This window comes from Aulonocara sp. 'chitande type north' Nkhata Bay, linkage group LG19, assembly GCF_057382095.1.
Source record: "Aulonocara sp. 'chitande type north' Nkhata Bay isolate Kocher_YH1m ecotype deep benthic linkage group LG19, A_spYH_male_GT1.1, whole genome shotgun sequence".
Lineage (NCBI taxonomy): Eukaryota > Metazoa > Chordata > Actinopteri > Cichliformes > Cichlidae > Aulonocara > Aulonocara sp. 'chitande type north' Nkhata Bay.
In genome coordinates this window covers 25,082,959-25,108,616 of record NC_141362.1, presented here as the reverse complement: position 1 = coordinate 25,108,616, position 25,658 = coordinate 25,082,959, and the positions used below count along the sequence as shown (strand labels likewise).

The 25,658-nt window shown below is 44.1% G+C and overlaps 1 protein-coding gene across 9 annotated transcripts in view; it reads left to right on the top strand.

Annotated features, from left to right (window-relative positions):
* The window catches only part of meis2a (Meis homeobox 2a), a 185,344-nt gene that overhangs the window by 129,453 nt on the left and 30,233 nt on the right, over positions 1-25,658 (top strand). For 8 of the 9 annotated variants that reach the window (XM_086275632.1, XM_086275636.1, XM_086275633.1 and 5 more), the window contains one exon: positions 9,540-9,685. In XM_086275632.1, coding sequence (XP_086131758.1) covers positions 9,540-9,685 — 146 coding nt within the window. The remainder of the gene's footprint in view (positions 1-9,539; positions 9,686-25,658) is intronic. The other variant, XM_086275634.1, reaches the window with a different exon arrangement.

The window sequence follows — 25,658 nt, the reverse complement described above, 5'->3', positions numbered from 1 at the left end:
GGTTTTTTTTGTTTGTTTGTTTGTTTGTTTGTTTGTTTTCTCGGGGGGGGGGGGGGGGGGGGTTCTTAAAAAAAAACAGTAATTGGCTCTTATTCTGTCTTTACACGCAGCTAACATCACGTAGACTGTGATGAAGTGCGACTTTTGGTGGGTCAGCGTTGCAGATTGGCACCAATTTGAAGTGGCTTTGCAATTTGTATTTTTCACTGCCGTAATAGGCTCCTCTCTCAACCATCGTACCATCGCAATTTCCACTTCCAACAGCTGTCAAGCCCCTAAAATCAAAATTAGCGCCATGGAATTGGGCCTTAATGAAATGACCTGCTGGATTTACCTTAAGGAGCAGGGCGGACAGTCAGTACTAGCCTCGTCAAAACCCTCTCTGCGCGTGCTGCGGTCCCATTAACAAAAGGAAATAGTCTGTAAATGTATTAAGCACTACTTCCATTTTCTAATTATCTTTCCCTCCTCCCTACATAATTCATTCAGTCATTCATTAGTTCTTAATATTAAAAAAAAGGATTCTGTCTGTTCTTTTTTCGTGAGATCACCAATTATTTGTCACTATTTATTACGCCGTTGTCTGGGGGGAGGGGGTCTATATTTTATGTTCCACCACAGCATCTGTCTGTATGAGTTTCAAATTGAAAATCTAGCATTATTCATATAAAATTTGCAAAAAATAAAGAATAAAAAAAGGCTCTGAAACTACCCCCCTCCCCCTCCCCACCTTTGCTTCCTATAGGATGAGGTGAATGTGTGCCAAGGCCCAGTGGAGGACACTAGGCCCTGGTTATTGACTTGTAAAGAAGCCGTTAGGTGAGGGGTCTTGACAAGACATGAGCGGCTGAGTCTCTTGTAAAGCTGTATCTGATTTCTCTGCTAGTTGACTCCCCGGAGAGATCCGTTCTACCCTCTGTTGATCACACTCTCACTCACAGCTGTATGGAAAATGCAGCGATGAAAAAAAAAAATGAAAGAGTAGTTTTGTGAAAAAACGAAAAAGTGAAAAACAAAACAAAAAAATACTTACATTCAGTATGCCACGAGTGCCTCGCTCGGTGAGAGTGAGAGCCAAGGAAGGAGGGCAAATGAACCTAAGTAATCAATAGACAGGTGTTGTCTCTCAGTACGGCACAAGATAACTCTCAAATTAACGTTTTGGTGAGCTGTGTAATATATACTTGTCTGTAAGGGCATCTGCATTTGTGTTGGTGTGATTGGATAATAACAAGAGTGAAGTATCAGCAAGAGGCAGACAAAGCAAGTATCAACTTAGCGAGATCTTCACTCCACAAAGATCTGACTAATTTATGAGGGTAAACTGCTCTGACAGAAAGAGAGATGCAGGTGAAGGGAGGAAGTTTTCATTGGCTCTCTAGAGCAGGCCAACCCAAAACCCTGGAGGGATCTCTCTCGGTTTGAACTTTATCAGGGGCTACGCTTAATCAATATACTATCGGAAAAAGAATTAATTACTAAAGCAGAATAAAACAGCTGCATTTTAAACCAAGGATTCATCAATTCTGTAATCTCTTGGTTACAGCTCAGGTGTCAGGAGGATCATTTCAGCTCCATGTAATGAGGAACTGTGGGAGTTTACCCCAGCCCTGTGCTGCTCTCCTCCTCCTCCACCTTTCTCTTTCTGACCCCTCCTTCCAACCAAAACGCTTCCTTATTACCCCGTTCCTTACCTTCTCAGCTCTTTGTCATTTACCTACAATATTCATCTCACTCCTTTCTCCCTGCCCTTAATACACTGACTGTATTGCACTCTTTTATACCCCCACCCCTACCCCACTACATTCCCTTCCCACCAAATTCCTGTCTTTGCAGGGATGGGACGAAAGGGTATTAAATTTGAAATCTCTGGTGCGAAAGCCGACTAGAACGGGACATTCCCGCTGTTGCAGCCATCAAGCCGGACATTCCTCTACTAAGACTGAGACACCACTGGTATTGTGAAATGGGGAGGGGGGAATAAGAGATGGGAGAAGTTGGTGTAAGACTTGAAAAACAGCATACCACATTCTTGTTGTATATTTTAAAAAATATATTTTTGGTGTATAACATTAGAATAAAAATCAAAGGAGAAGGTGAATTAGAATGAAATGAATGGTGTATGGAAAGAGGAGCCATGCAGGAAGTATCCCCTGTTTCAAAATAATCTTGGCAGCTCTGCCGTCGCTGCCACTGACATCCACCCATCGCAGCCCTTGACCCTGGTCCAAAGCCTGTAAACGGACTGTCCTTGACTCCCCATAATGGGAGATTTCAAGGCAGGTTGAGAAGGGGTTATGGGTGATGAATTGGGTTTTTAGTGAGCTCATTAGGAAGCCAAACAGAGTTTAGACTGTCGGAGCGGAGCAACAGTGCAGTAATCAGTTCTGCTCGCTTTGTTCCCTGCCTCCAGGACATTTGTGTGGAAAAAAAAAGAGAGCGAGGAGGAAAGAAAAAAAAACTTGGCATTTGGCTGATGAGAGGGCTGCTGAGCAGAGGCTGCAATCTGATGGTTGACTTGTTGATTTATAAACCTTTTAATTCATTTACTCTACCAACCCCTCCACCCTCCATCCCCACCCCCAGCTCTATATAGACAAGCCCCCCCCCCAATCTTTGTTGAACTCTTTGATGCCACTGTCCATCAGGTGTGGCAAGGACTTGACCTCCTCTTCAGCTTAAAAACAGCAAGTTTGTTTGGTTTTAAGTTGTAATTGAGGGTAGAGAATCACTGCTTATGCTGTTATCATGCATTGCCTGAAACGATGTAAGCTGCTCTGAATGAAAAACAAAAAGAAAGGAAGAAAGAAAAACACTCAGTTAAATTGGCAACCAGCATACAGCTGCTCTTTGCGGTTTATGTAGAAGACTTTGATATACAATAGTTCCTAGAGGGGATTAGAAATCTATTTACTAGCATTTACTCATTTACTCTTTACTAGCAGATAGAGCCATATGAAGTATCGGCACTGTCTCCACCTCCTTTTTTCATTTTGCTCTTTCTCATTTTTTCCCCTGCTTTTAAATTTTTTTAATTCCAAAATAGAGCAAGTTAGTAATTTTTTTAGGAAGCATATGTGTGAGGGCACCTCATTTTACTACTGTTCATGTTTGTTTCTATTCACTGTACCCTAATTACTTTTGGTAAACACTTCTTCTTTAATATTTAATGCTGCATCAAATCTTGAGATGCAGGTATGCTTCTCTGGGTGCATCCTATTGTATAAATGATAAATTATTGAGCACTGTCAATATATACAATCCCAAGACTAACAATAGCTTCAGTGTATCATAATAAGAGAAGAAGATAAGACAGAAGCAGTCTGGTTAGACATAAGCGAGAATTGGACTCATGCAGTGGCAGGTTTGTAAATTTGTTTATGAAGAAACGAGTGATGAACCGAGATTACCTGTGAGACCAATTAGCCCCATTCAAGTCAGAATGTAAGGGAAGAGCAGCAGCAGTTTCTTCTGCAGTGTTAGAGTGCAGGGGGGAGCAGGGTGGAGTTGTCAGAGAAGCAGAGAGTGTGAAATATCTGGTGGAGGCCCAAAGCCCTTCATTAGCCACTGATCCCTGTCTGCTGAGTGAGGGGCAGTCATGGGCATCACAACTCCCTTTTAGTCCCCCCCCCAAAAAAAAGCAGGGTGAGGGGGTGGAGGGTAGATCCCCCCATCCCCTGCAATTTAGCCCTTTGCCATTCATGCAAATTGGGTCTTGACATCTGCAACAGCCTGCCTCCTTTCTTTTATACATCTTTATTCCATCTCTTTTCTTCGGATCTTTTTTCCTCCTCAAAGCCCCATTTGGATGGCAGAGCCTCGTCGCAGCTGACATGCGTTCTTTTATATATAACTCACATCTATGTAAAGGCAGCATGTTTGCTGTGTGTTCATATAGACATAAATATGCAGAGAACTTGAAGAGTTTAGGAGGGAGGCCTAATTTGTTTGTATGATTCTCAGTCCCGGTTTATGAGGGAAAAAGTTAATTGTTGTTGCAGGTATCAGGTTGTATTGTACATTCTCAACAGATTGGAATTTTATGAAATGATAAAAAACTGTTGGAAGCAGCGAATATAGACAAAAAAAAAAGCTGTAATCAGGCAGCTTGGCCCACCTCCTACCTCTTGCTTCTGGACAAACTATGATTCCTTGGCTATAGAAGTAAGGCTGAAAAGGCTTTGGAATGGCTTTGCTACAGCCCATATTTTGGGTTAAAAGGTAAAATAGTCTAACTGGCTTTTAAAAACAAGTTTTACCTCCCAACCTACCCCCCCCCCCCCCTTTTCAGCCTTCACCCTCTATGGTAGGGATGTGCAGAGTAGGGTCAACTCTCTGCCTGTGAGAGGAGAGAGGCCTTCTATCGGTGGAGAGGCGATAGTTATCTCCAGCATTCCAGGGATGACAGAGAGATATCTGCCTGATGGCAGTGTTAGGGGGCTTGGAGAAGGGGGCAGAGATGGGAGGGAGGGGAAGAGGTACAGGAGTTGTTGAGCAACCGCTCCCTGACATCCCTCCTCCCGCCCCCACCTCCCTCCTTCCTTCTCTCCATGCCTTTCTTACTGCCTGACTGCCTGGCTTCCCCACACATAGAAAAAAAAAACATCTAATTAGAAGCTCTTATTCCACTTCATTTAAGGGAACACTTAATGATGTGTTTTTCAGGGGAGACAACTACACATTATTTCTCATGCAAAAGGAACCACTCAGTTGTAGCCCCCAGGATGCAGATACAGCTGTGTTTGAGATGGAGGTTTGTCCTCATTTCTCTGGGGTGTCATGGCTGTTGGAGAAGAAGAGAGGGGGAAAATGGTAGTGCTTTCTAATTCACCTTTAGCCAGTGTCCTGGCAGTAACGGGGGGTGGTAAAGAGGAGGCGGATGGTGACATCTGAGTTTGGCAGGGGGACTTGCTGAAGGAGAGAGTTTGTTGTAATTGCTCTGACAGGTTTTAAGGCTGTTAATGACTCCGGCCTGAGCGCTACCAATTTGTCAGCATGCTTGCTGTTTACTAAGCTGTTGTTTTATGGTCCAGTGCAAGGGCTGCTGCTTGTTTAAGCACAGATCAGGAAATAATCAGCGTAAAACACTGGCTGCAGTGGTGCAGCCACACTAAAACAGTTCAGTTTAGAGCCCTCATCTACTGTATGAATCTGAATGAGTGCAGTAAACCATATGGCGTCTGTGGTGTGTGGTCACATGAAGACACAAATTCACAGATGCTTTACTTTTATCTAAAAGTTGGAAGTTTGAATGTGTGTGTTTAACCGGTATGGCAATCGTGTTTTACTTGTTAGCACTTGCGTTGTGTTTCACATGAATGTAAACCATATTGCTAGCTTGCAGTTATAGCAAGATGATCTGTAATCCCTAGTCGGCACAGAGAAGCAGAGAAATAGCCATTCCACTAGTGTGAATAGAGCTTCTATGTGTTTGTGTATGTGCCTATGTGAGAGATTGTGTGTGCGTCAAGAGCATGTGGTCCCAGAGCCAGCAAAGACCCCTCCGTAAATCCAGAGTAAATAAAAGGGGTAACCAGACGGACAAAAGAGGAGCCCCCACTGCTTCTCTCATTCGCTGCCATTTGGGGGACTGAATGTGCTAAACGCCGCTTATGTTGGCTGAAAAGTTGAGGAGAAAAAGGGGGAAAAGGGAGGCTCTAAATCCCCCTTCTTCTTTTCACTTCATTCTCTGCGGCCAAGCCTGCATGGATAGAGGTGGTGGTAATAGGAGGGTGTTGGAGGGAGAGGTGTAGGGCCCGGTCACTATGGTGTGCTAAGACCAGCGAAGCTCCTAAAGCAGCAAAACTCCAAGCTTCTGGTATCCATCTGCTCCTCTTTCCATCTAACTCTCCTCATGAGTTTTTCTCTTCCCCCCCTTTTTTTGGGTGAGCTTGGGTGAACACGCTTCACTAGTTTGGGCTGACAGGGGGCGTGGGGGGTCTGTTGTAATTAGTCACTTTAACCACAGCTTCCATAAGCCACTGCTTCTACACTCTTGCTTCATTACCCTGAAATAAACGCCCAGACTTCCTAGTGCAAAATCACTGCACAGCCTTTACAATGATACACACACACAACATCTAAAGCTTGTCTAGAGGCTCCACGGTATTATTATTAATGGTATATGGACCACTCTGGAGTGTTATGTGATAACTAAACATGGCTGGATTTGAATGTGTTTTCCAGCTATTGACAAGTCATTATTTATTCACGCATATGAAAACGGCAAAGCAGCAGAGGGAGGGCATTCTTGTTATACTGATAGCTGCAGTATATGTTACTCATGGTCATATACACAAGACAGACTCGACCTTAGTGGGTCCCTAAGGGGCAGGATACCTACTAGACACAATACAACTTTTGCTCTAAAGTCATTAAAAGTCCACTGAAGTCTGCCCTATTCTAAGCAGAGACTGTAGGACACTTTGTACTTTACAATTTTCGATGCAAGAAATCCTGAAGTGACCCTGAATGTGCCAGCATTAGATAAGCCAAGTTGCAGTGTGTTTACAGTCCTATCCCGACCCGTTAATGAGCTCAGCCCTGAGACCAATTTACTCACAAGGAGATATATCTGAATGCATTTTTAATAACCACCCACTGGTGATGAGAGAGGGAATGTGTGCGAGCGTAATGTGCTTTGGACTTGTGCTTGTTTGTTTGCTAGTGCGCTCACTCATTCACTCTCTCGCCCTGATCGCGTCCGGTCATTGTCTTCCATCTTGCCTGATTACACCTTCTCCACTTGCGTGCATCTGAAAATCTGCACAGAAACTTTCATTGCAGACACTTTAAGTCAAGATCTTGATAGCGTGAGCGAGGGAAAAGGAGGGAGGAGGAAAGGTTGAGGGAAGACAGAGAGAGAGTGGGAGAGAGAGAGAGAGGGGGGGGGGCTGTCTTTTTTCTGTCTCCAAGGGCGCTGCTTTTCCAAAAGTGCCTGGGGCTACACTCCAGCACCTCAGCTCCCCTAGGCCTTTCGACTGCCTCCTAATAGCCAACCCCCATCTGTGTCACATGGCCAGATGATGGGACACTCATCCCCCTGCTCTGCACTTTTTTTTTCTTTCCTGATTTTTTTTTTCAGAGTGCACATCCACACAGGTTAGAATGGCAGAGTTGCCAGGGAACAGTCAGAAGCCATTAGCGTTTGGGACAATTTGCCCTGCAGCGTTCCTTCTCTCGCTCATAAGAAAGGAGTGGGGGTGGATGCAAAGCACCAGCCCTCCTTTAGATGTAATGAGGTTGTGCAAGTTGGATCTTCTTTATTCTATTTCTACTCCTTTTTTTTCTTGCGTCTTCTTGTTTCTCTTCTTTCTTTGCTCTTTCTTTTCATGCTCTGTCCACATTTGATTTTTCTTTATTCTTTATTTACTGTGTGCACATTTTCACATATTTGAAGTCATACAAAAGCTGTACACAGTTTGTATTTAAACTGTACACAGAATGAATGCTCGAATGCCACATGCCTGATCTGTGGACACATGTCAGCATCCGTGCACATGTAAGAGAGAGAGGAGCTGAAAAGCACCGGAGTCTGGTTTCATCCTTGCGGGCTAGGGCAGGAGGCAGCGAGCATGCTGGGTAATGAAGTGACAGGTCAGTCTGTAAATACGCACGGGTCGCTCTGGCCCTGGCCGGGGGGGAGGCTATCGCATTGCAGTGAAAATGGAAACGTCAATAAAATTAATCTGCCAGCCTTTTGGCCACTGTGTGGTTCTATTGGATGAGCCTGACTGCTCACAGCAGGAGAGGGATTTGGAGAGTAGCTCGAAAATCAACACAAAACCTAGCGGCATACAAACAAACAGCAAACTGTGTATCAACATTATTCAGTGAAGCTCAAAAGCAGTGAAACAAAAGGGAGTTGGTTAAAATTCACAGCTCACTAGTTGTGTTTTTATTGAAGTTTGGAAGCAAACTCAGGGAGTTAGACTTAGCTTCCGTCTGGGTCACATTTCTCAGGAAGCCCCTCACAGTCAGGGTAGGGCTATGGCCAGACCAAAGTTTATTGTTTTAAGCTTTCCTGAACAAGGATTCGTACTTAGTCTGGGATTTATGGCATTTGCCACTAATGAATGCCCATTCTACAATTACAACACCCCTAGCCTGTGTCCCCATTCCCATGTGTCCTTCAGAAGGACTGTTGCTTCTTTAACTTCACACAGGGAGCGCAAAGTCGGCACTTCTCTGTTTTCCTCTTTCGTGTGGCTCTCCACTAATGATCTGGAAGGAAAACACTGTGCAAGACAGAGAAGAAAAAGAGAGGCAAAAACAAGGGGAAGAAAAAAAACTGGGAAAAGTAGTTAGTGCGGGCCCCCGCTGTCCTTGTATTCTTCATTTATTTTGCATTAGATTACGCCACTAGTCGGATCCTTTTTCTTTCCCCCTTTTTAATGTTATTAGTTCAAATATTTATGCGAGATTAAGGCTTGTATAGGTGGCTGTGATTGATGCCTCTCCAAAAACAGGAGGACATATGAGTCTGAATTTTGAGAATGTCAGGGTCCTTCTCTTCCTTAGTGGAGGAGTTTTTCAGATACATAATTTAGATGCCCTCAAGGAAGGCTTTCAAGGCATTTGTGCCCGGGGGCAAGAAAAAATAACTATGACTGTTAAAAGTAAATCATTTTTGCTAATGCACAATTAATGCCGAGGAAGACGAACAAGGAAAAGGCAAGGGACAAAGATGGAAACTTCAATTTAAAGGAGAAATCGTGCCCGGGTATGTGCACGCTTCCCTTGTGAAATCAAACGCTGATGGACATTAATGCAGGCAAAGCCGCCGCTGGCCGGTCATGCTAATCTCGTGGCGGAAGCTTGGGGGTGGGGTTGTTCAGGGTTTCGGGAAGCCGATGAAGAGTCCATTATGTGCATCGAAGTGCAACAATGAACCACCCCAAATAACATTTACTTCCACGCACTTTAACTGGATGTCCTAAATTGATGAATTTCTGTGTGTTACAGTACATATCTGCATAACTCCATCCTGTCCCCTTTGGCCCTCATCAAAAGATGGGAAAAAATGCTCTACATTATGTCAAGCATGCAAATTTAATTGAATTAATGACATGAGTCCATGTCTCTTCTGTACTTGAAGGCTCTGTGTCCATTTTTTTTCTTTCCATCTCCTCCTACTGTAAAAATGGAATGAGGAACCCAGTGTTTCAGCGTCCAACCATAACATTAGAGTCATTAACCCCTATTCCCCTCCCGTGCTCTGGGGTATAGAGCAGCTCTGCGAGGCTTCCATGTAAACCTCTCAGTCTCTGTACAGCCCTTCGTCTAAGGCCATCTAAATCCCCCTACCTCCATATATTCACTACACAACACTGGCTTTGCTGTGGAAATTCGTTTGGCCTTAGTGCAGCACTTTCCAGTTCTTTCAAAGTTATCTGTGGTATTTGTCCGTTTATCCATCTTTCATGAGCCTTAAACTCAGCTTTGACTGTATACCTCTGTTCCATTTTTTTTGCTATTGTATTCTGAGCCTGTGGTGTGGTCGGGGATGTTATTTAACCCTGGGTTTGGTTTCTGTCCAGGAGATGGCTTAGACAACAGCGTTGCATCGCCTGGCACAGGGGATGACGATGATCCAGACAAGGATAAGAAGAGGCAGAAAAAGCGTGGCATTTTCCCTAAGGTGGCCACAAACATCATGAGGGCGTGGCTGTTCCAGCATCTCACGGTAAGCACAACCATTATAATTTGGAGATATGTCTATATTATTTAAAAAAAAAAAAACACACAACAAACCAAATAAACATTTAGAGACACTCACATTCAAGACACATACTCACACGCACCTGTCACACAGTAGCTACTGAGGCAGTGGGGAGAGAGTGATGGTGCTGCTGCGATGCTCACTTGTCAGCCACCTGTCAAAGGGACACAGTGACCAGGTCAATCTAATCAGTTTGGGCTGTTTACTCTGCTCAGCACACTTTCTGTAAAAAAAAAAAAGAAAGAAAGAAAGAAAGAAAAGACCCAGCAATCCAAGACATTTATTCTAGTACGAGATGCACTGCAGCTCTGGCCTGAACAAGCAGCATGATAAAAAAACAACTGGGGAATAAAAGAGAACGACTGTGACTGTGTAGCTGTGTAAAGAAGTAGGATGTGGAATTGAAGGCCTCTTTACATAATCAGTCTTTCTGTGGAATAAGGGAACCTTAATCTACTTATCTCTCGATAAAATTGACATGTGTTAGTTTATTTCTTCTCCATAGCTCCATAGGAAAGTGTTTACCGTACAATTCTGTCAGAAATCTCTGACAATGACTGATCAGAGTCTTGGATCATATGTCTAAATGTCACAGTAATTTAAATGTAAACTGTAAAATCACAACCGTTATTTTCCCGTGAGTATGTTTCTTAGTGAAACGGGGTGGTCCACATGTCCCCTCTCCCTTTCTAATGTCAGGACATTATCAGAACATCAGGCTGTATTGATTTTGCAACACAGGTCAGATTTCAGAAGGAGGTGGCGACGCCGGGACACATAAGCTGCTTGAGGCTGCGGTTCCCCGTTCCAGGGATGGATGGACGGACAGTTTAGGGGGATGGGGAAAATAAAAAAAAGAAATGAGAGAGAGAATGTGAAAGTAAAGGAGCCTTAGTTTAGAGTCTTTTAGAACATCCGCACATTTAAGAGGGTCATGTGCCCTTTGTGCACTCTGTAGCCCCCACCACCACCACAGTGCCCACTCCCAGCTCAAAGCCCCGTACCCTGATTACCTAACCAAAAGCCCAAGTAATAAGCAGCCAGCAAATACAGCCTAATTGAAAGGGCTGTAAATCCATTACATATTGGTCAGGGATAATCAGGAGTGCTTTAATCACTTTTATCTATTCAGGAGCAGTGAAGCTGCAACAGCAAAGCCCTGAGCCTCGCAGGCCTTAGCGGCTCCACCACGCCAGTCTGCACGCTTATTATTCTCATCATTATCAAAATGACTTCACAGCTGTTCGCGGCTCCCATCGCTCTCTGACTGGAGACCTCTCACCAAATGCTACAGACCAGGCTTCAATCAGACATTAAACTTTTGAGTACCACTAACTGTTAGTTGAAAGAAAAATGTTCAAATACTGTTAAGATTACCTGTTTTTTTGTGTGTCATTAAAACACAACAAAATAACAAATTATATACACAGGCTTTATGGTAAGGCTAGAAATTCTCTCAAGATTGGTCATTTTTCCTGATGAAAGCCCCATACAGCTTCTGCACAGACCTTTTGGAAGAGTCCCTGCCAATTATCTTTAGAATTGTTTTAAATTTGAATTGAAATAGCGGTGAGCAAAGGAGGGGCACATTTTTTCAGAACGCTGGTTAATTCAGACCCTCTTTTTTCCCCTTTCCCTCTCACCCCTTTATCACAAACCCTGCTTGTAGATGTTATCCAATCTTTATTTGTTTCTTTTGTGCAAAGCCTTGGCCAGTCTTGTACAAATAATAATCCCTCCCTTTTAACCTGCCTTCATTTCTCTGCTGAGGAAGACGGCTAATTGAATTATCCCCCTTCTCTTCTCACCATCCACTTCTCCCACCCATAAACTCTCTCGCTCTTTTTCTCTTGCTCACACACACATACACACACACAAACACACACACTCACACCCATTAACCATTCTTCTTTCTTTTAATTTGTTAAGCAAATGTATTTGCCATAGCTGGATGCATTTGTGCAAAGGTGAATTCTTGGGGACTTTGGCCCCTGAATGGCCTATAGCGGCATTCTGCCATTCACGCATTCATTAACTGAGGGGTGAGGAGTGAAAGGAGCGGGCTTGTATTTTCTCAAACTGAGGGGCCAGCATGGAGCTCCTCTTCCATGAGCCGCAGGGGTCTCTCTACATATGTTCTCAACATCCAGCCATTGTCACATCTTCTGAAAAGCTCAAAAGGACAGGACCCCCTTCAAACACAAAAAAACAACACAGGCCAGTAGTAACAACTGTTGGCTTTTAGATTCAGTATAACAAAATTGCCCTTTGCCTCTCCCCTCCCACCCTCCCTTGCTTTACTCTGACCTCACACTCTCATGGGAGAACTCACAAGATTGTTTCCTTCATGACGGTCATATATAGCAAGTAACCTCACTTGAAGTCATATTTACCGCTAATCTCAGTATGCCAATTTCCCAGGCAAGGGGAAAGTACAGTTTTTGCACCATATTGATCTCAGAGACAGTTCTTCACAATTGCACAATCAGAGAAGGCGGCGATAACCCTGATCTCTTTTATGTCGAGGCCATATGCGTATTGACTGCAGAGCTGGCAACCTTAAATGCTCCATATGCAATTGGCAGAGTGTTGAACAGATCAGCTGGTGTTAGCTGGCAGAAGAGGGTCAGACTGTCTCTCCACTCCCTTCTTCTATCTTCCCTCCCACTCTTTTTCTCTAATACCCCCCCCTCCCTCACCATGAGGTTCTGGATGTCTTCCAGCCACATTAGGGGAAGGGAAATCCCAGACTGTTGGTATAAGCTTTTCAATACTACAGGGAGATTATGTTATCAGAAAGGTAAACTTCACTGTTAGGGGTAAAATGTTCTGCTGCACTTCAGAAGCATGGACCACAGAATTCAGGATAGGAAGAGAGAGTCAGATAAGTAGCTAGAGAAAGATTTCAGAGAACGTGTCAGATTTGTAAAATTGCAGTGATGGGAGTTTTTTCCTACCTTTGCAATGGTAATGCCCTTTTGTGCTCAGCAAAAGCAAACTTTAAATTTTACAATTAGCCCCTTGGCGCCCCTGGTCTTCCTTCTTTCTCAACCCCTGCTAACCCCCCGCTAACCCTTACTAACCCCTGTAAAGACAAGGGTTGGCCTAGCAATGAAAACAGGAAGCACTCAGATGCAAAGATACCTCTCTGGGCTCTGGCCTTGTCTTTTTGACTAGTGTAAAGTCTCCAACACCTATGAAAATAAATAAGGAACCTCAGGAGCAATCGGGGCCAAATTGAAAGTTTTCCTTAAGTGTGTGCACTCAAACAAGGGAGTGAGGGATCGTAGGAGAGAGGGAGAGCGGTCAGTCAGACGAGCAAGTAGGTAGCCAACTAGAGCATCAAGCGTCTCAAGTTCTGTGCTGGGCCACCCTTTGGCCTGGGTGTTTTGGGAAATGCTGTTAAGCTGCTAAGCCAGGTGTATTGGTCCCCTGGGCTCCTTGAAAGGGAAGTGATATATCCTTTAGTCATTTAGAGAGTCCTTGGACTGTGAAGTAGAACTAAATGTTCAGCTCTGAAATGTTTATGTATGGGTAGATGGTATTTAAATGTAGCTATTAGTATAATTGGCTTTTATCATCCTAAATGTAACACCAGTACAAGTATTGACTAATGAGCTATGTTTTGACTGAAAAGTGAAATGTACCTACGAGAACAGTAAAGATACCAGTGCAGATAACACAGGTGTTCACCAGAGCGAGGAGCGTCTTAGAGTTAAGAGCATTGTGCTGAAAACATCATTAGGTACACTAGTGACAGTAGCTATCCCCCCTGCCCCACCCACACATGCGCACACTCCCGATCCAAGCCCAACATAGCATTAGTCTCCATGACGACAGGGTGTCATCGTCAGGTCGAGCCCTCCTATGGGAGCTGCTCTCTCTGCCACCCTTTATAGACGCACATAAAAGAGTCGGCTAGGGTCATTCACAAGACATGGATGCAGGCACGGCCAAACCTGGCAACGGATGTTTGTTCCATACGATAAACAAGTGTACAAGTCCATTCCTCAAAAAGAGAGGACATGTTGTTTGAGTAGACTAAACAGTCAGCCCTGTAGTATCCCCAGTTTTGTTTAAGCTCCTCTAGTCCTTCTAATCCTTGTGTGTTGTTCCAGTACAAGCAGCATTTAGCTGGTGCAGACACACATCTGCAAACAGTTTGAAATAGCCCTTCCTCCTTTTACATCGAACTGCCATATTTGTTGGTGCCTACTTTTTCTTTCCCATACACATGGCACAGTACTTTTTTTTCAATAAACAAATAGTCGACTTACCTATAATTTCATTTAACTGAGCGGTTCAATAAAATAAAAATAATTGTGTTTGATAATAGATCAGACAAAAAAGTTTTACGTTGAAAATATTATTCAAAGTAACTTTAGCCTCTTTTTGTTGACTGCAAAACATAAAAATCTGTTTGCTTGTCCATCTCTCTAGGTTGTTGATAGTTTGGATGAACAAAGGAGAGGCAGGGGTTGGCTTTAGGGGTAAGAGCAGGGGGTGTAAGGAGGGGACTCCTAAGGGTCACAGAGGTGGACGCCTGGAGGAGGCCCACACACTAATCTGTCATGTGCTTGTTTGCCTCAGGAGCTCAAAAGTCAGTCCTCCAGTCACCCGTAGCAACCCGGGCGACAATTTGGTTCACTGCCACTGCCCGAATGTGTGATCATCAGTGGAAAACGCAGGAAAAAGAGTCATCACATGGTTACTTTTGTGACAAGACCCACTGCTCCCTGTGTGTTTGCAAAACAGATGTTAGTGACAATATGACAGGATAGTTTGGTGATGTTTGGCACAGGGGTAATTGAAAGTCATTGATAATGAGTGTGGAAGAGACCTTTGGGGGGGGTGGGGGTGGGGGGTTCGAGGTTTGGTGCCTAGCTATTGTCTAGCCTCTGTGTTCTAATGCTGGCTGCTCAGCGACCCTGGAAAACAGACACAAGCCACCTCAGTCTGCCATCTGTTCTTCCCCAGCCAGTACACCACAGAGGGCCTAACGCAGCAGTGGCAGACCCTCACAGAGAAATTAGGCTTATTTTACTCAAGAATGTTAATCTGCAAAGAAGAAAACAGAATGAGTAAATGAGTAAAATAAATCAAGTTTTTGTTTTCATTGCAGAGCAACTATGGCATTGTTTTCAAATGCTAGTGTGTCACAGCTCTTATGACTGACAAAAGCTTTGTTTACAGTGCTTTGGCATAAATGGTAGGTGTTTCTAGAGATTTAGTGCTGTATTAGAATGTAATAAACCCTAATTCGTTTCATGCTCCAACATCAGACCTTTACACTTTGCCCTCTAATCCAGATCTGTCACAGTTCCACTTCAAAGCCAACTAACCCCACTTGGAATCTACTGACATATAAAGCGTGGCACATTAGCCTCGCGTTCACTATACGCTGAAAAAAATTGTTGGCATGTTTTTTTGTAGTTTTTTCCCCCCCTCTTAATCCCATAGCTTGCTTATTCTCAAAATGAGCATCATATTATATTGTGTATCTTTTAACGCTGGGATACCTGCACAAACACACCACTTCTCCTCCTCCGTTTTTCCTCTCATTTCCATCCCTTCCAGTTAATTTTCACTCCTGCTGCTTGCATCTTAATGCAGGTTGTTTAATGAAGTAGCAGAAATGAGTGCTTTCGCTGAGGGACTGTTTACGGTACATTCCCACTGCATGGAGGTGATTAAGTTGCGTGAAATTCCACGGTGTTTGCAAAAGAAAAAAGAGAGAGCAACCTACAAATTATCCTCCAGCAAAAATAAAATAATAATAGTAATAATAACACGTTTCACGAAAGGTGATATTATATGCATTTCTTTAAATAATGGTTTTAAATAAGGTGTCCCGGGCGAAGAGCTCCAGCACAGCATGACTTTGACTGGCCCCTGTGGAGGTGACTGCACATGCCCTGACCACAGCAGACTACAAACAGAACTCAGCCTGTCAAGGCTGCTCAGATTTATAAACTTACAGCTCACAACAGTTGAGAGACTTCCAAGAACACACGTGCAGAGAAAGGAGGATGCTTCTTTACGTCTGTGTGCTCCACTGAGAATTGACCCCAGTTCAGTAACGTTTCCCTGCCTTCAGCACTGCTGTCCATTTCTTATGTAGTAATAACACTGATCCAAGCTAGGACCTGGCTGAGCCAGCTCAGCGGGACATGGGACAGAATGACATCATATGCAGTGAGGGAGCCCAGCGTCTGCGATAGTGAACATGCCCCTGGTTAAAAAACAAGGTTATTAAGATGGTCGGAGCTGATTGTGTAGGATTTTCCTCCCTTTGACACTTTTCGGGTTATCTTATTCAAAACAAAATATATAAGAGGATTTTGGTTTGACGTCTGAAAACTAGTTCCCTTAAAATTACCCCTTACCCTTTCAGAATATCCACCCGGGAGGCTGGTCTCATTGCCCCCGCGGTTGATTGCAGGGTTGTGGCAAGAGCTGTTAGAGCAGTGGCGGCTGCTTGCTGGGGACCATGGAGGCCAATGAGATTCTGCTGCAGGCCTCCAAGCTGCCCCACTATTGCTTTGATATTCATCTCACACCAAGAGGAGAAAATGCAAAAGGGAAAAGGAGCAGCACAGGCATGGAAATGGCAAGCCGGGCTAAAAAATGGGAGGGAGGCAAGGAAAGAGAGATGGATGGAGGCACGGAGTATAAATCAAAAACAGACTATGAGTTTCACTGTTTGGTTTGTCATGGGAGCCTAGCTGCACCAAATCCCACTCCTGCCATTTTGTGTGATTTTTCTCCCCTCCCGTCCAACTCTTCTCAAATGCATGCTTTTGTTTTGCCCGGCTCTTAGTCCAGGGGTAGGCAGTGGGATTCCTGCACAGTGGGGTCCTTATAACTGGGAGCCATGCCTCTTGTTCTCACCTCTTCCCCCCACTTCCTCACCTTTTCATTTTCCCCCATTGATATCCTATCGCTATTCCCTCTCTGAACATATGGACTGTTTTTTTTTTTTTAAGAGAGAGCTCAGTCCACATCAAAGACCCAGGCTGAGCAGGTCAATTTGTTGCTCCTTTCCCCGACTCTTCCCCCTCCACTAGCCACAGTAGACCTTCCCTGCACTGCAACCATTTACCCAGAATGCTTCATTGCTCAAGCATTTCTGCTCAGCGCTTATACCGAGCCATGTGTTGTGTCTGCTCTCCACACAGAGCAGATGTAGTTCACTCCAGAACTCTGGATTTCTCTGTAGCCAAGTCCCTCCAAGATCATGTAAGGCTGAGCAAATGAGCATGTGTGATAGATAACAGTCTCTCTATCAAAAGTAGGCTTTATCACACACTGATAAGAAAAAGCAGATGGATAGAGGAAGAAGAGAACCAATGAAAAATCACATAGGAAAAAAACCCCCCAAATATATAAATCCAAATCTAAGCAGAACAGGCCTTGGCTCCAGATGTGAATCTCTCTTAATATTGATCTTGGGGAAAGCCAGTCCCCTACATCCCCAGGGCTGCACCAACTGACACACAAAGCACCTCTCTAAAGCCAATAAACCCGCTTGTACAATTATTTAGATAAAGAGGGTAACAACAGGAGTATATGCCTCCCAAACCAGCACCTCCTCCTTGGCTCTCATGCTCCTTCTCCAACTCCTCCTTTTCCTCTTTCTTCTCCAGCAATAGGATGAAGAAATGTAAAAAAGTGCAAGTGTGTGTGCGTGTGTGGAGGGGGCAAATGTGTAATTAGCCACACATTTCTGAATCCTCCTTAATGTTCATTACTGAAACCAGGGGCAATTACAAGTTCAAAGAGGTTTAGGGCACCCGCAGCCTGCATAATCAGTCACAAATTAGGCACCGCTCATTTGTCATAGCACAGCATGCACACTTTTACATGCACACAGAAACACACATGCATGTATATTGTCAGAGTTGAGTCATAGATAGGCTGACAGGCATCAATTTCCACAGAGGCACAAATCTCAGCTACCCGAAGGCAGTAAGTTAGGCTGCCCAATCCTCTTATGCTCTGAAGCTTTGTTGTCTTTACACAACAGCAAACACCACTGACACCTTCACCCTAACTTGCTTTACGTTACACTGTATCCTGCTTGCAATCATCCTCTTATAAGCGTCCTGTTTGCATCTACAATCCCTCCCACCACCTGTCCTATCTTGTCTCCCTTTTACAGCTTTTTTTTTTAAACGGCTGTTTTCGTCTGTGTCAGTCTCTACCCACCTGGCTGCGTCTCTGCAACACGTGACAGTGTGCGTTTCATGTCTGTCCCCGGAGGTGTATCTCAGTTACCTCTGGGGCTGGGTCACAATAGCTAATCCTGTCTTCAGGTGGCTGTTTAGCACACTGAGAGGAGAGCTCGGAGAACCGGAGGTGAGCTCCTGTTACAGGACTCCCTGACCAGGGGTCACCTCCAACACTGTCAGAATGCGCACTGATACATGCACAAACAGACATGCACTCGTATACTGGCAGATGCATGCACACAGGCATACTTACAATCTAGAATACACACACACATTGAGCCTGCTTATCTAGCCCAGGTGGTTCAACCTTCATCTCCCCTCTTTCTTGTTCTTCTTTATCTTCCTACTGTAATACCATTCATCTAGTCTTTCCGTGACTTCTCTCATTCCCAGATCACTCTGAGTCTTGTTCACATTAGGATTCCCTGATATGATCTCCATGAAGACTTGCTCGAGTGCCCATGCGTTGCCTGTCCAGCCCGACAAGCTGCTCTCACACAGGGGCACAGTTAGGTCTCTAGTGAATTGAATGGAGTCCTATCATGTGTGGCTCTGCCTCAGCATAGTAGGAGAGAGAACTCATTTTTCACTGAGGGAATGACATCCATCTCAGCAGCCAAACGCTGGCTGTTTCATTAAGTAACCCATCCAGGCAGACAGATGTGTTCACCACACAGCCATGTTTGCCTATGCAAGAGCGTGTATTAACCCACAATCCTTTGGGGGAGATTAATAGGGTACCAGCCCCTTTCCATTGATTATCTCCATGCCATTTTCCCCTCCTTTTCTTGGCTAGATATTAAAAACTAATGAAGCCTATTGAAATCAGGAACCGCAAGTCTCTTCACGGATCATTTTAGGTTATTTGGACTCAAACAGAGAAGGATCTCTTTAAGGCACAGTTTGAGTCGAATTAAGAAAATAAATGTGGAGAGCAGTGTTGAAGAAACAAGAGGGAAAAAAGAGGGGAGAGTGTGACTGTAAAAAGATGTGTGTTTAAGAAACGACAACTCCACTCCGACACATGGAGCGGAGACATGGCAGATGTTTGCAATTCCAGAAGATAGCAAAGCATTCCTAGTGTTAGAGCCATGTCCTAATTGCCATAATGGAGGTGGTAAGCACTGACAGTAATGGAATCGTGGGGATCTATCCCCAGCAACCTGAATTAGGGGCTGCCTGGCAGATCCACTTCAAGATGGCCTGTGTGGCTTTTATGTCAAGATGACTTGTTTTCACTGATCCCATTCTCATCCTTGCCATGGTCTTAGAACTTGAAGTCTTTGGGTTGGGGTTGGTAGAAGGTGGTGCAGAGATGAGGGTGTGAAGTAGATCAGTATGAAAGATTGGGCCAGTGAGTGAGGAAAGAGTTAACAGCGTCTATGTGATGGGCTCACCTCTGCACCAGGCCTGTTGAAAGGCGGCGGGGTGCTGTCGGGGAAAATGACTTCCTGAGACATTACCATCAATCACCAGACAGGTCAGGCCCCCCAATCCCGCCATGAGGATGGAAGAGAGAAGAGGGGGATGGGGATGTAGGATTAGACTAGAGGGGACGAAAACAGGGAAGAAGACCGTTGAGGAACAGACTATTAACAATCTCTTCCTCTCGCTGTTGGACTGTTTTATATCCTTCTCTTCCTCTGCCTATCTGTCTCTTCATGTCTTTCTCTGTTTCTATTTTCCGGTCCTCCATAAAACGGCTACCCGGGCATTCAGGAATGGCCCCTGCTGGTCAGAGTCCTCTCCTCAGCTCAATTGCATCATTAATTATTCCACAGGCAGTGGGCTAGAAGCAAATCTAAAGAGAGGAAGAGAAATAGAGAGTGAGCAAGAGTTAGATGGGGAGATGGGGGACAGCTGTCTAACACCCCCAGTTGGTCTCGGTCTCACTCTCTGTCTCTGTCTCTCTCTCTCTCTTTCCGCAAATGAAGGATGGGAGAGGGGAGGGGCTTGGGTTACCTCAGTGAGCGGTTGTGTTACATTCCTGAGAAGGGAGGTGGGGTTGGGAGGGGGGTTCAACGAGTTGTTGAAAAGAACACAGTCGCTTGTCAACAGCCTCAGAGCTGAGGAGCCATGATGCCTTGCATCAGGCCTGCAGGTCAGTGACCTTCTGTTGTGCCCAGATAGAGAGAGGTAGGGGAAAACAGTGAAAAGAAAAAAACAAAACAACCGCATGGATGGTATGTGTCACTGCTTGTCTGTGACAGAGGTCAGTGAAAAGTCTCAAAATTTCCTAAGCCTTCTCTTTGCATCCTCAGCCACATACCACTGTACGTGTGCAGTGCCTGAGTGCCTGCGGATTATCCTTCTTCAAAGTACTAATAGAATAGAAGGGAGAGAAGAGGCAGACGGAAAAGGAAAGAGAAAACGGCAAGCGCTGGCAGTCGTGCTAAAATGGCCCATTAGATTTAAGGAGTAAAAGTTCATCAGCTTTATTAATGGGAAGGTATATAAATGAAGTATGAATTACCTGACTTTTATGGAGTGGCGAGAGTGAAACTAGAGTGTCTTATGATATAATGTTTTAGTGAGCTGTTCTGAGCGCTCTGATGAGCAGGCTGCAGAGAGGAGGAGGGTGAGGAAAGAAAGAGTGGAGAGAGGGAGAGAGAAAGTGTGCTGGGGTCCCCTGAGTCCAGCGACTGGAAGGTTGCCTGATTGTTGCAAACATGTATAGCTGATCTGGTTAACTTGGAGACATGACCTATTCTATGGAAGAATTTCCTGCACAAAAACCTTCAGTTAAACATGTCTGCATATGCACATTTCTAAACATGCACGCATGCAAACATGCAATAAATGCATAAGACATAAGCATAAGGACAAACACATATGCCAACACACACACAGACACACATGCTCCCCAGCATCCTGTAATAAGCAGTAAGCTGAGCTAGCTGATGGTCATCCTCCCATGGGGCTGCTGGGTGGCTGCCAACTTCCTGCCTGCTTTGTCAGTGGATAAAGCGGCTAACAAACGAGAGGGCTGTAGCTAGGCAGGCCAGCCAGGGCAAAGGTCACCTCGGCCTGCGGGCAGGATTGAGCCTAAGAGCACTACAAGCAGGGAGAAAATGGGATGGAAGAATGCACCTAAAGATTGGCTGCTATTGACCAGACTAAAAGCAACACAAGCCTCTTCTCTTCTCTTCTCTTCTCTTCTCTTCTCTTCTCTTCTCTTCTCTTCTCTTCTCTTCTCTTCTCTTCTCTTCTCTTCTCTTCTCTTCTCTTCTCTTCTCTTCTCCTCTTGGCAGCACTTCATAAAGGCATTTTAACTCCTGTCACATGCCGACCCTCCTTTGAGAAACATTAAGAAAGTGAAAGATCCTGAGGGCATTTGTCAGTCCACACAGCCCCATGCAGCCAGCCGCCCCTGGGTGTTGAGCAATGACAGGAGATATCTCCTTGACTCATACACTCCTAGATGAAAGGGGAGCTCAGAAGACTTTCATTTCTGAAAGGCAAAAATTGTAGTCAGTAAAAGAGAACAGACACAACAGGTAGGGGCAGGGTGGTGACTGATCAGGGCTTGGCTGACTTTGTTCCCTGGAAGTACTTGTGATCTCAGATGAATGCACCTATGCTTACTAGCGGCTATGTTCGTCCGGCTCACTGACAGAGATGTGATCTGAAGTGTCTTCCTGCCATGGACCTTCTTTTACTGGCAGAGGGTAGAGAAAAAGGGAGGCAGAGAAGGAAAAGAGATAAAATGTTTCTTTCCACCCCAGCTGTCCATTTGGAGGGGGAGAAAATTTGACATGGTTGACTTGAACACATTTAGCATCATTAGCAAACAGGAAGTGTCCCCCGCAGCTGTTTTTTGGTAGGGGAGGGGTTGTTTCTGACTGCAATGTAATGGACAAATGTTACCGACCGTGTTTGCCTTTGATTCTTGACCTGAAAACAAAAATTGACATTACAAATGTCCTATGATATCTTCCAAATTGGCTTGACATTCCACAGTGGGCCCTGGGGGTTTCTTGTTTGTCCTCTGTAAGTGGTTGTGCTCTCGTTGTTGTGTCCTGAGGCTTACTATTAGAACGCACTGGCCTTTCTCTTGAGAATGTGGAGTCTTAAAGAAACAGAGGGAGAGAGTAGAAAGAGAGAGGGATAGAGCTAAAGGAGGTGCTGGATGTGTATTTGAATACTTATTCTCATTAAGTTAATTCACAGTGAAAGGGAGATCCGTCAAGTGGAAACTCTCAGAAGCTTCTATTTGAAGAGCGAACACCCCCCCCCCTTTTTTTCTGTAGCTCAATCTGTCCATCTTACCAAATGAATCTGTTTCTATTTCAATTGAAGATCAGCCCCACTTTACTTTGACTTAGGAAGTTAAACAAAGTGTAAGGAACATAATAGAGTAAGAGGGTAAACGTAGAGCGACTCTGTATGTTAATATTAAGTACTTTTTCCAACAAGCTCTTAGTTGTAAGTGCTTTACTGTCTTGACACCAGCCCCTGTTTTCCTGACATTTCTATGGGATGGTTTCCAACACTCTGTATTCCTGTAGTATACATTCGTCTGAAATGTACTTTGATACAATGTATTTTTAATTGATTACAAATTACTTTTTAAATCAGTTGCTCATAGTTTCTAAAAAAATGTCATGTTTCAGCCCCAGAAAACGACTGCTTCCTTTGTAGCATGTGCACACTGCGTGTTACTAAACCAGTGCCGATGTTTATTCAGAGATTCACGTTGCCATGACTTTGTGACTGGCAACAATAACGCGTGGTGCGAATATTGAGCTGTCTCATGCAGGCAAAGTGACTGGATCGACTGCTATGACCAACCCAGCAAACCTCTAATGATCTCTTCATAGGTTTGAAAAGTACCGTGCAAAGGCAAAACACCAGTCATTTCACAATTTAACAAGCAACATCATAGCACAAAATGGAACAGGAGAGTCATTACTAAGAATTATTTTTTTAAAAATCCACCAAAGGTTGGAAAATGTATACCAATAAAGTTTTAATAGGAACAAATCCCTCTGTAGGATGATCCTTTGGCTCGGCTGTAGTCATTGCAAGAACATGTTTTAAAGATTTCTTGAGAGCAAGTAGTGAGCGTGGCTGTGTGTTGACATCATGCAAGCTAGAAAGGAGAGCAGAACAGAGCTGGGTGCCCCTGAGCAGGCAGTTACCACAACAAAGCCAGCAGCCTGGGCTGAAAAACCAGGCCAAATTCCTGCCCTCTAGGACCTGGCTTAAAGCTTGAGCGGAAACTTTGAAAAAGGGGGACGAGACGAGATGAGAGGAAAGGAGAAGCGATGAGGTGAACTAAAGAGGGTACGAGATGAGGGCAAAGGGGTTAGTGAGTATAGCAAGAGAAGTATTGCTGTTGGGACCTATAGAGTACAGTGGGAGAAGGAGAGATTGAAGGAAACAAGAGAGAGATAGAAAACCAGGGCCCACACTGCAAGGATGGAAGGATCGCGTTCCTCCTCTTGAAAGCACAGGGGCAGCCATGCGGTGAAAAAATAAGCCATGATCTCAATCTGACGATTAGACAGGCGCATTTCTGTGTTATGTCTCCCGGCCACAAGTGGACCGGGGTCTGCAACACAGCACACATGCAGTTTGTAGATATAACTGTTGGCAACGACTAATAGATTTGTGGTTGAGCTCAACAGAAACTCATCTGGGAGTTTCATTTTGATTTCTGTGTACATAATGAGCAGGGGTTTTTTTATTTATTTTTTAAAAACATTTTTATCTCCTCTATTGGATAAAATGATATCTTTCATTTCATTATGCATGATAGAATTTGGAGGTGTTACCCTAAAACATCGCAGTCTTTTTGTTGGTCGATCGCTAAGTCTGGAGGTGCATTGGGATTGTGTGGGAGTGATTGCTATTTAGCCTCATGGAGCTTGGTACAATCAGATGCCTATATCTTTCACATCCTCCAGGGTTATTTCCTCACCCTCTCTTCCATTCATTCCGCTCTTACTCTTGCTGGAGCTTGGCAGGCAAACGGGGCAGTTATGCCGTAGAGCTTCTCTACAACCTTGCACTGTCTCCAGTGAACATAAATTAATGGTGTAGAGCAAACAGGCTGCTGGCAGAGGTCCAGGAGCTGGCTTCAGGAGCCCAGCCAGCGATTGTTGTGGGGGGCCGTGGCAGCAACAGCAGTAGTAGTACTGATACACTGCCAACCAGCCAGCCAGTCAGAGAGGCAGACAGACAGACTGGGGGCCCTTTTGCTCTATAATAGATGCCGCAGGCCTCACCAGTCCACCTTGTATTTGCAATCATCACTGTTTTACTGTCAGAGGGCAGTCCACTGAGAGCCCTTATACTTACTGTGGAAGCTTTGGAGTTTGCAGCGAGAGCAAGACAAGTGTAGTGGTATGTTCTGAATGCAGATCGTATGAGGTGTAGATATGGATGTACTTTTATTTGCTGTTATCAGAGGTTGGCATGCAGTGCGTGCGGTTTGTTGTTTGGCATCATGTGAGTTCTGTTTATAAGCTGGCAGTATCCCTGTGTGTGTAGTCGAGTGAGAGCAAGAGCGAGAGAGAAAGGGAAACCAGCAGGGTTGAGTCATTGAGTCATGTGGCATTCTTGCCTGTTTTCAGACTGTTGTCAGGAAGCAGTGTAGTTCCCAGTGAAATAAAGCAAACACCCAAATAACCCTCAACTGCCTCCCACCTCCATTTCCCTCAAATCACACAAAAACAGGGAGAAAGAGAGAACAGAGTAGAGAAAGTTGGAGATGAGCTTGAACGTAGGGAAGGACAACAGCATTTTTTTAACTTTCAAAAGTCCCACATATGTATACCCAAGTTTGCTATTCTTACTTCAGAGTCCATTAAAAACATCACAGTTATTTAGAATCAGTTACATAAATAAACTGATCTTTTAAACAGTAAAGCTGGATTATTTACCAATTGCAAATTTCTTGCAAATTTCTACTCACTATTACCAAATTCAACCACAAATAATTTTTTTTGCATTTATTCAGACAAATTTGAAAAGTTGATTTCTCAGAAATAGAACGCACTTCTCTTTTTAATTGTCATGTGCCCGTCCATTTGATGTCTACAGATGGACGTAATTAACTGTATTCTTCAATATAAATCACAAAACCTGTCAGAAACCTGCGACTAAAAAGCCAACCATTAGGTAGGCTGTGTGCATAGTAAACACTCGCGAGGATTCAAAAACTCCAACTGGATTTATTTGTCATATCTGTTTGATCTCTCAGTAATGCTGATATGCATTCAATCTCATTGTCATTTGTCAAAGAAGCCAATTGTAACATTATTAACAGCGCCAACTTGATATTTAAAATGTGCCAATCTTACCCCAGCTCAATGCCAAATCCATATTAAAATGTCATTCCTATATTTGATTGCGTTTATTTCTGACAGTGAATATTATTATCATCCTCCAGTCACTTTGATTAAAAACAAATATGATTCCAATCAGTGTGTGGAAGGCGTATATGAAAGGAAATATTGAGATGCAATATTTCCGTAAATTTAGATACAGAAGAGTCACAATAAAGTCCACCAGTGGCTCCAACACATGAAAAAGTTCTGTATCTGTGTAGCAAATGCTTTTTTTAAAAAATTAATTAAAGTTACCATGAAAATCAAAAAGAGGTTAAGCTAAATCACCCCATTGATCCCGAGTATATTCTTTGTGTTGTCATTGCACTGAGGGTAAACAGCCAATGGCCTTTGATTTCCTGTGAGTCATTA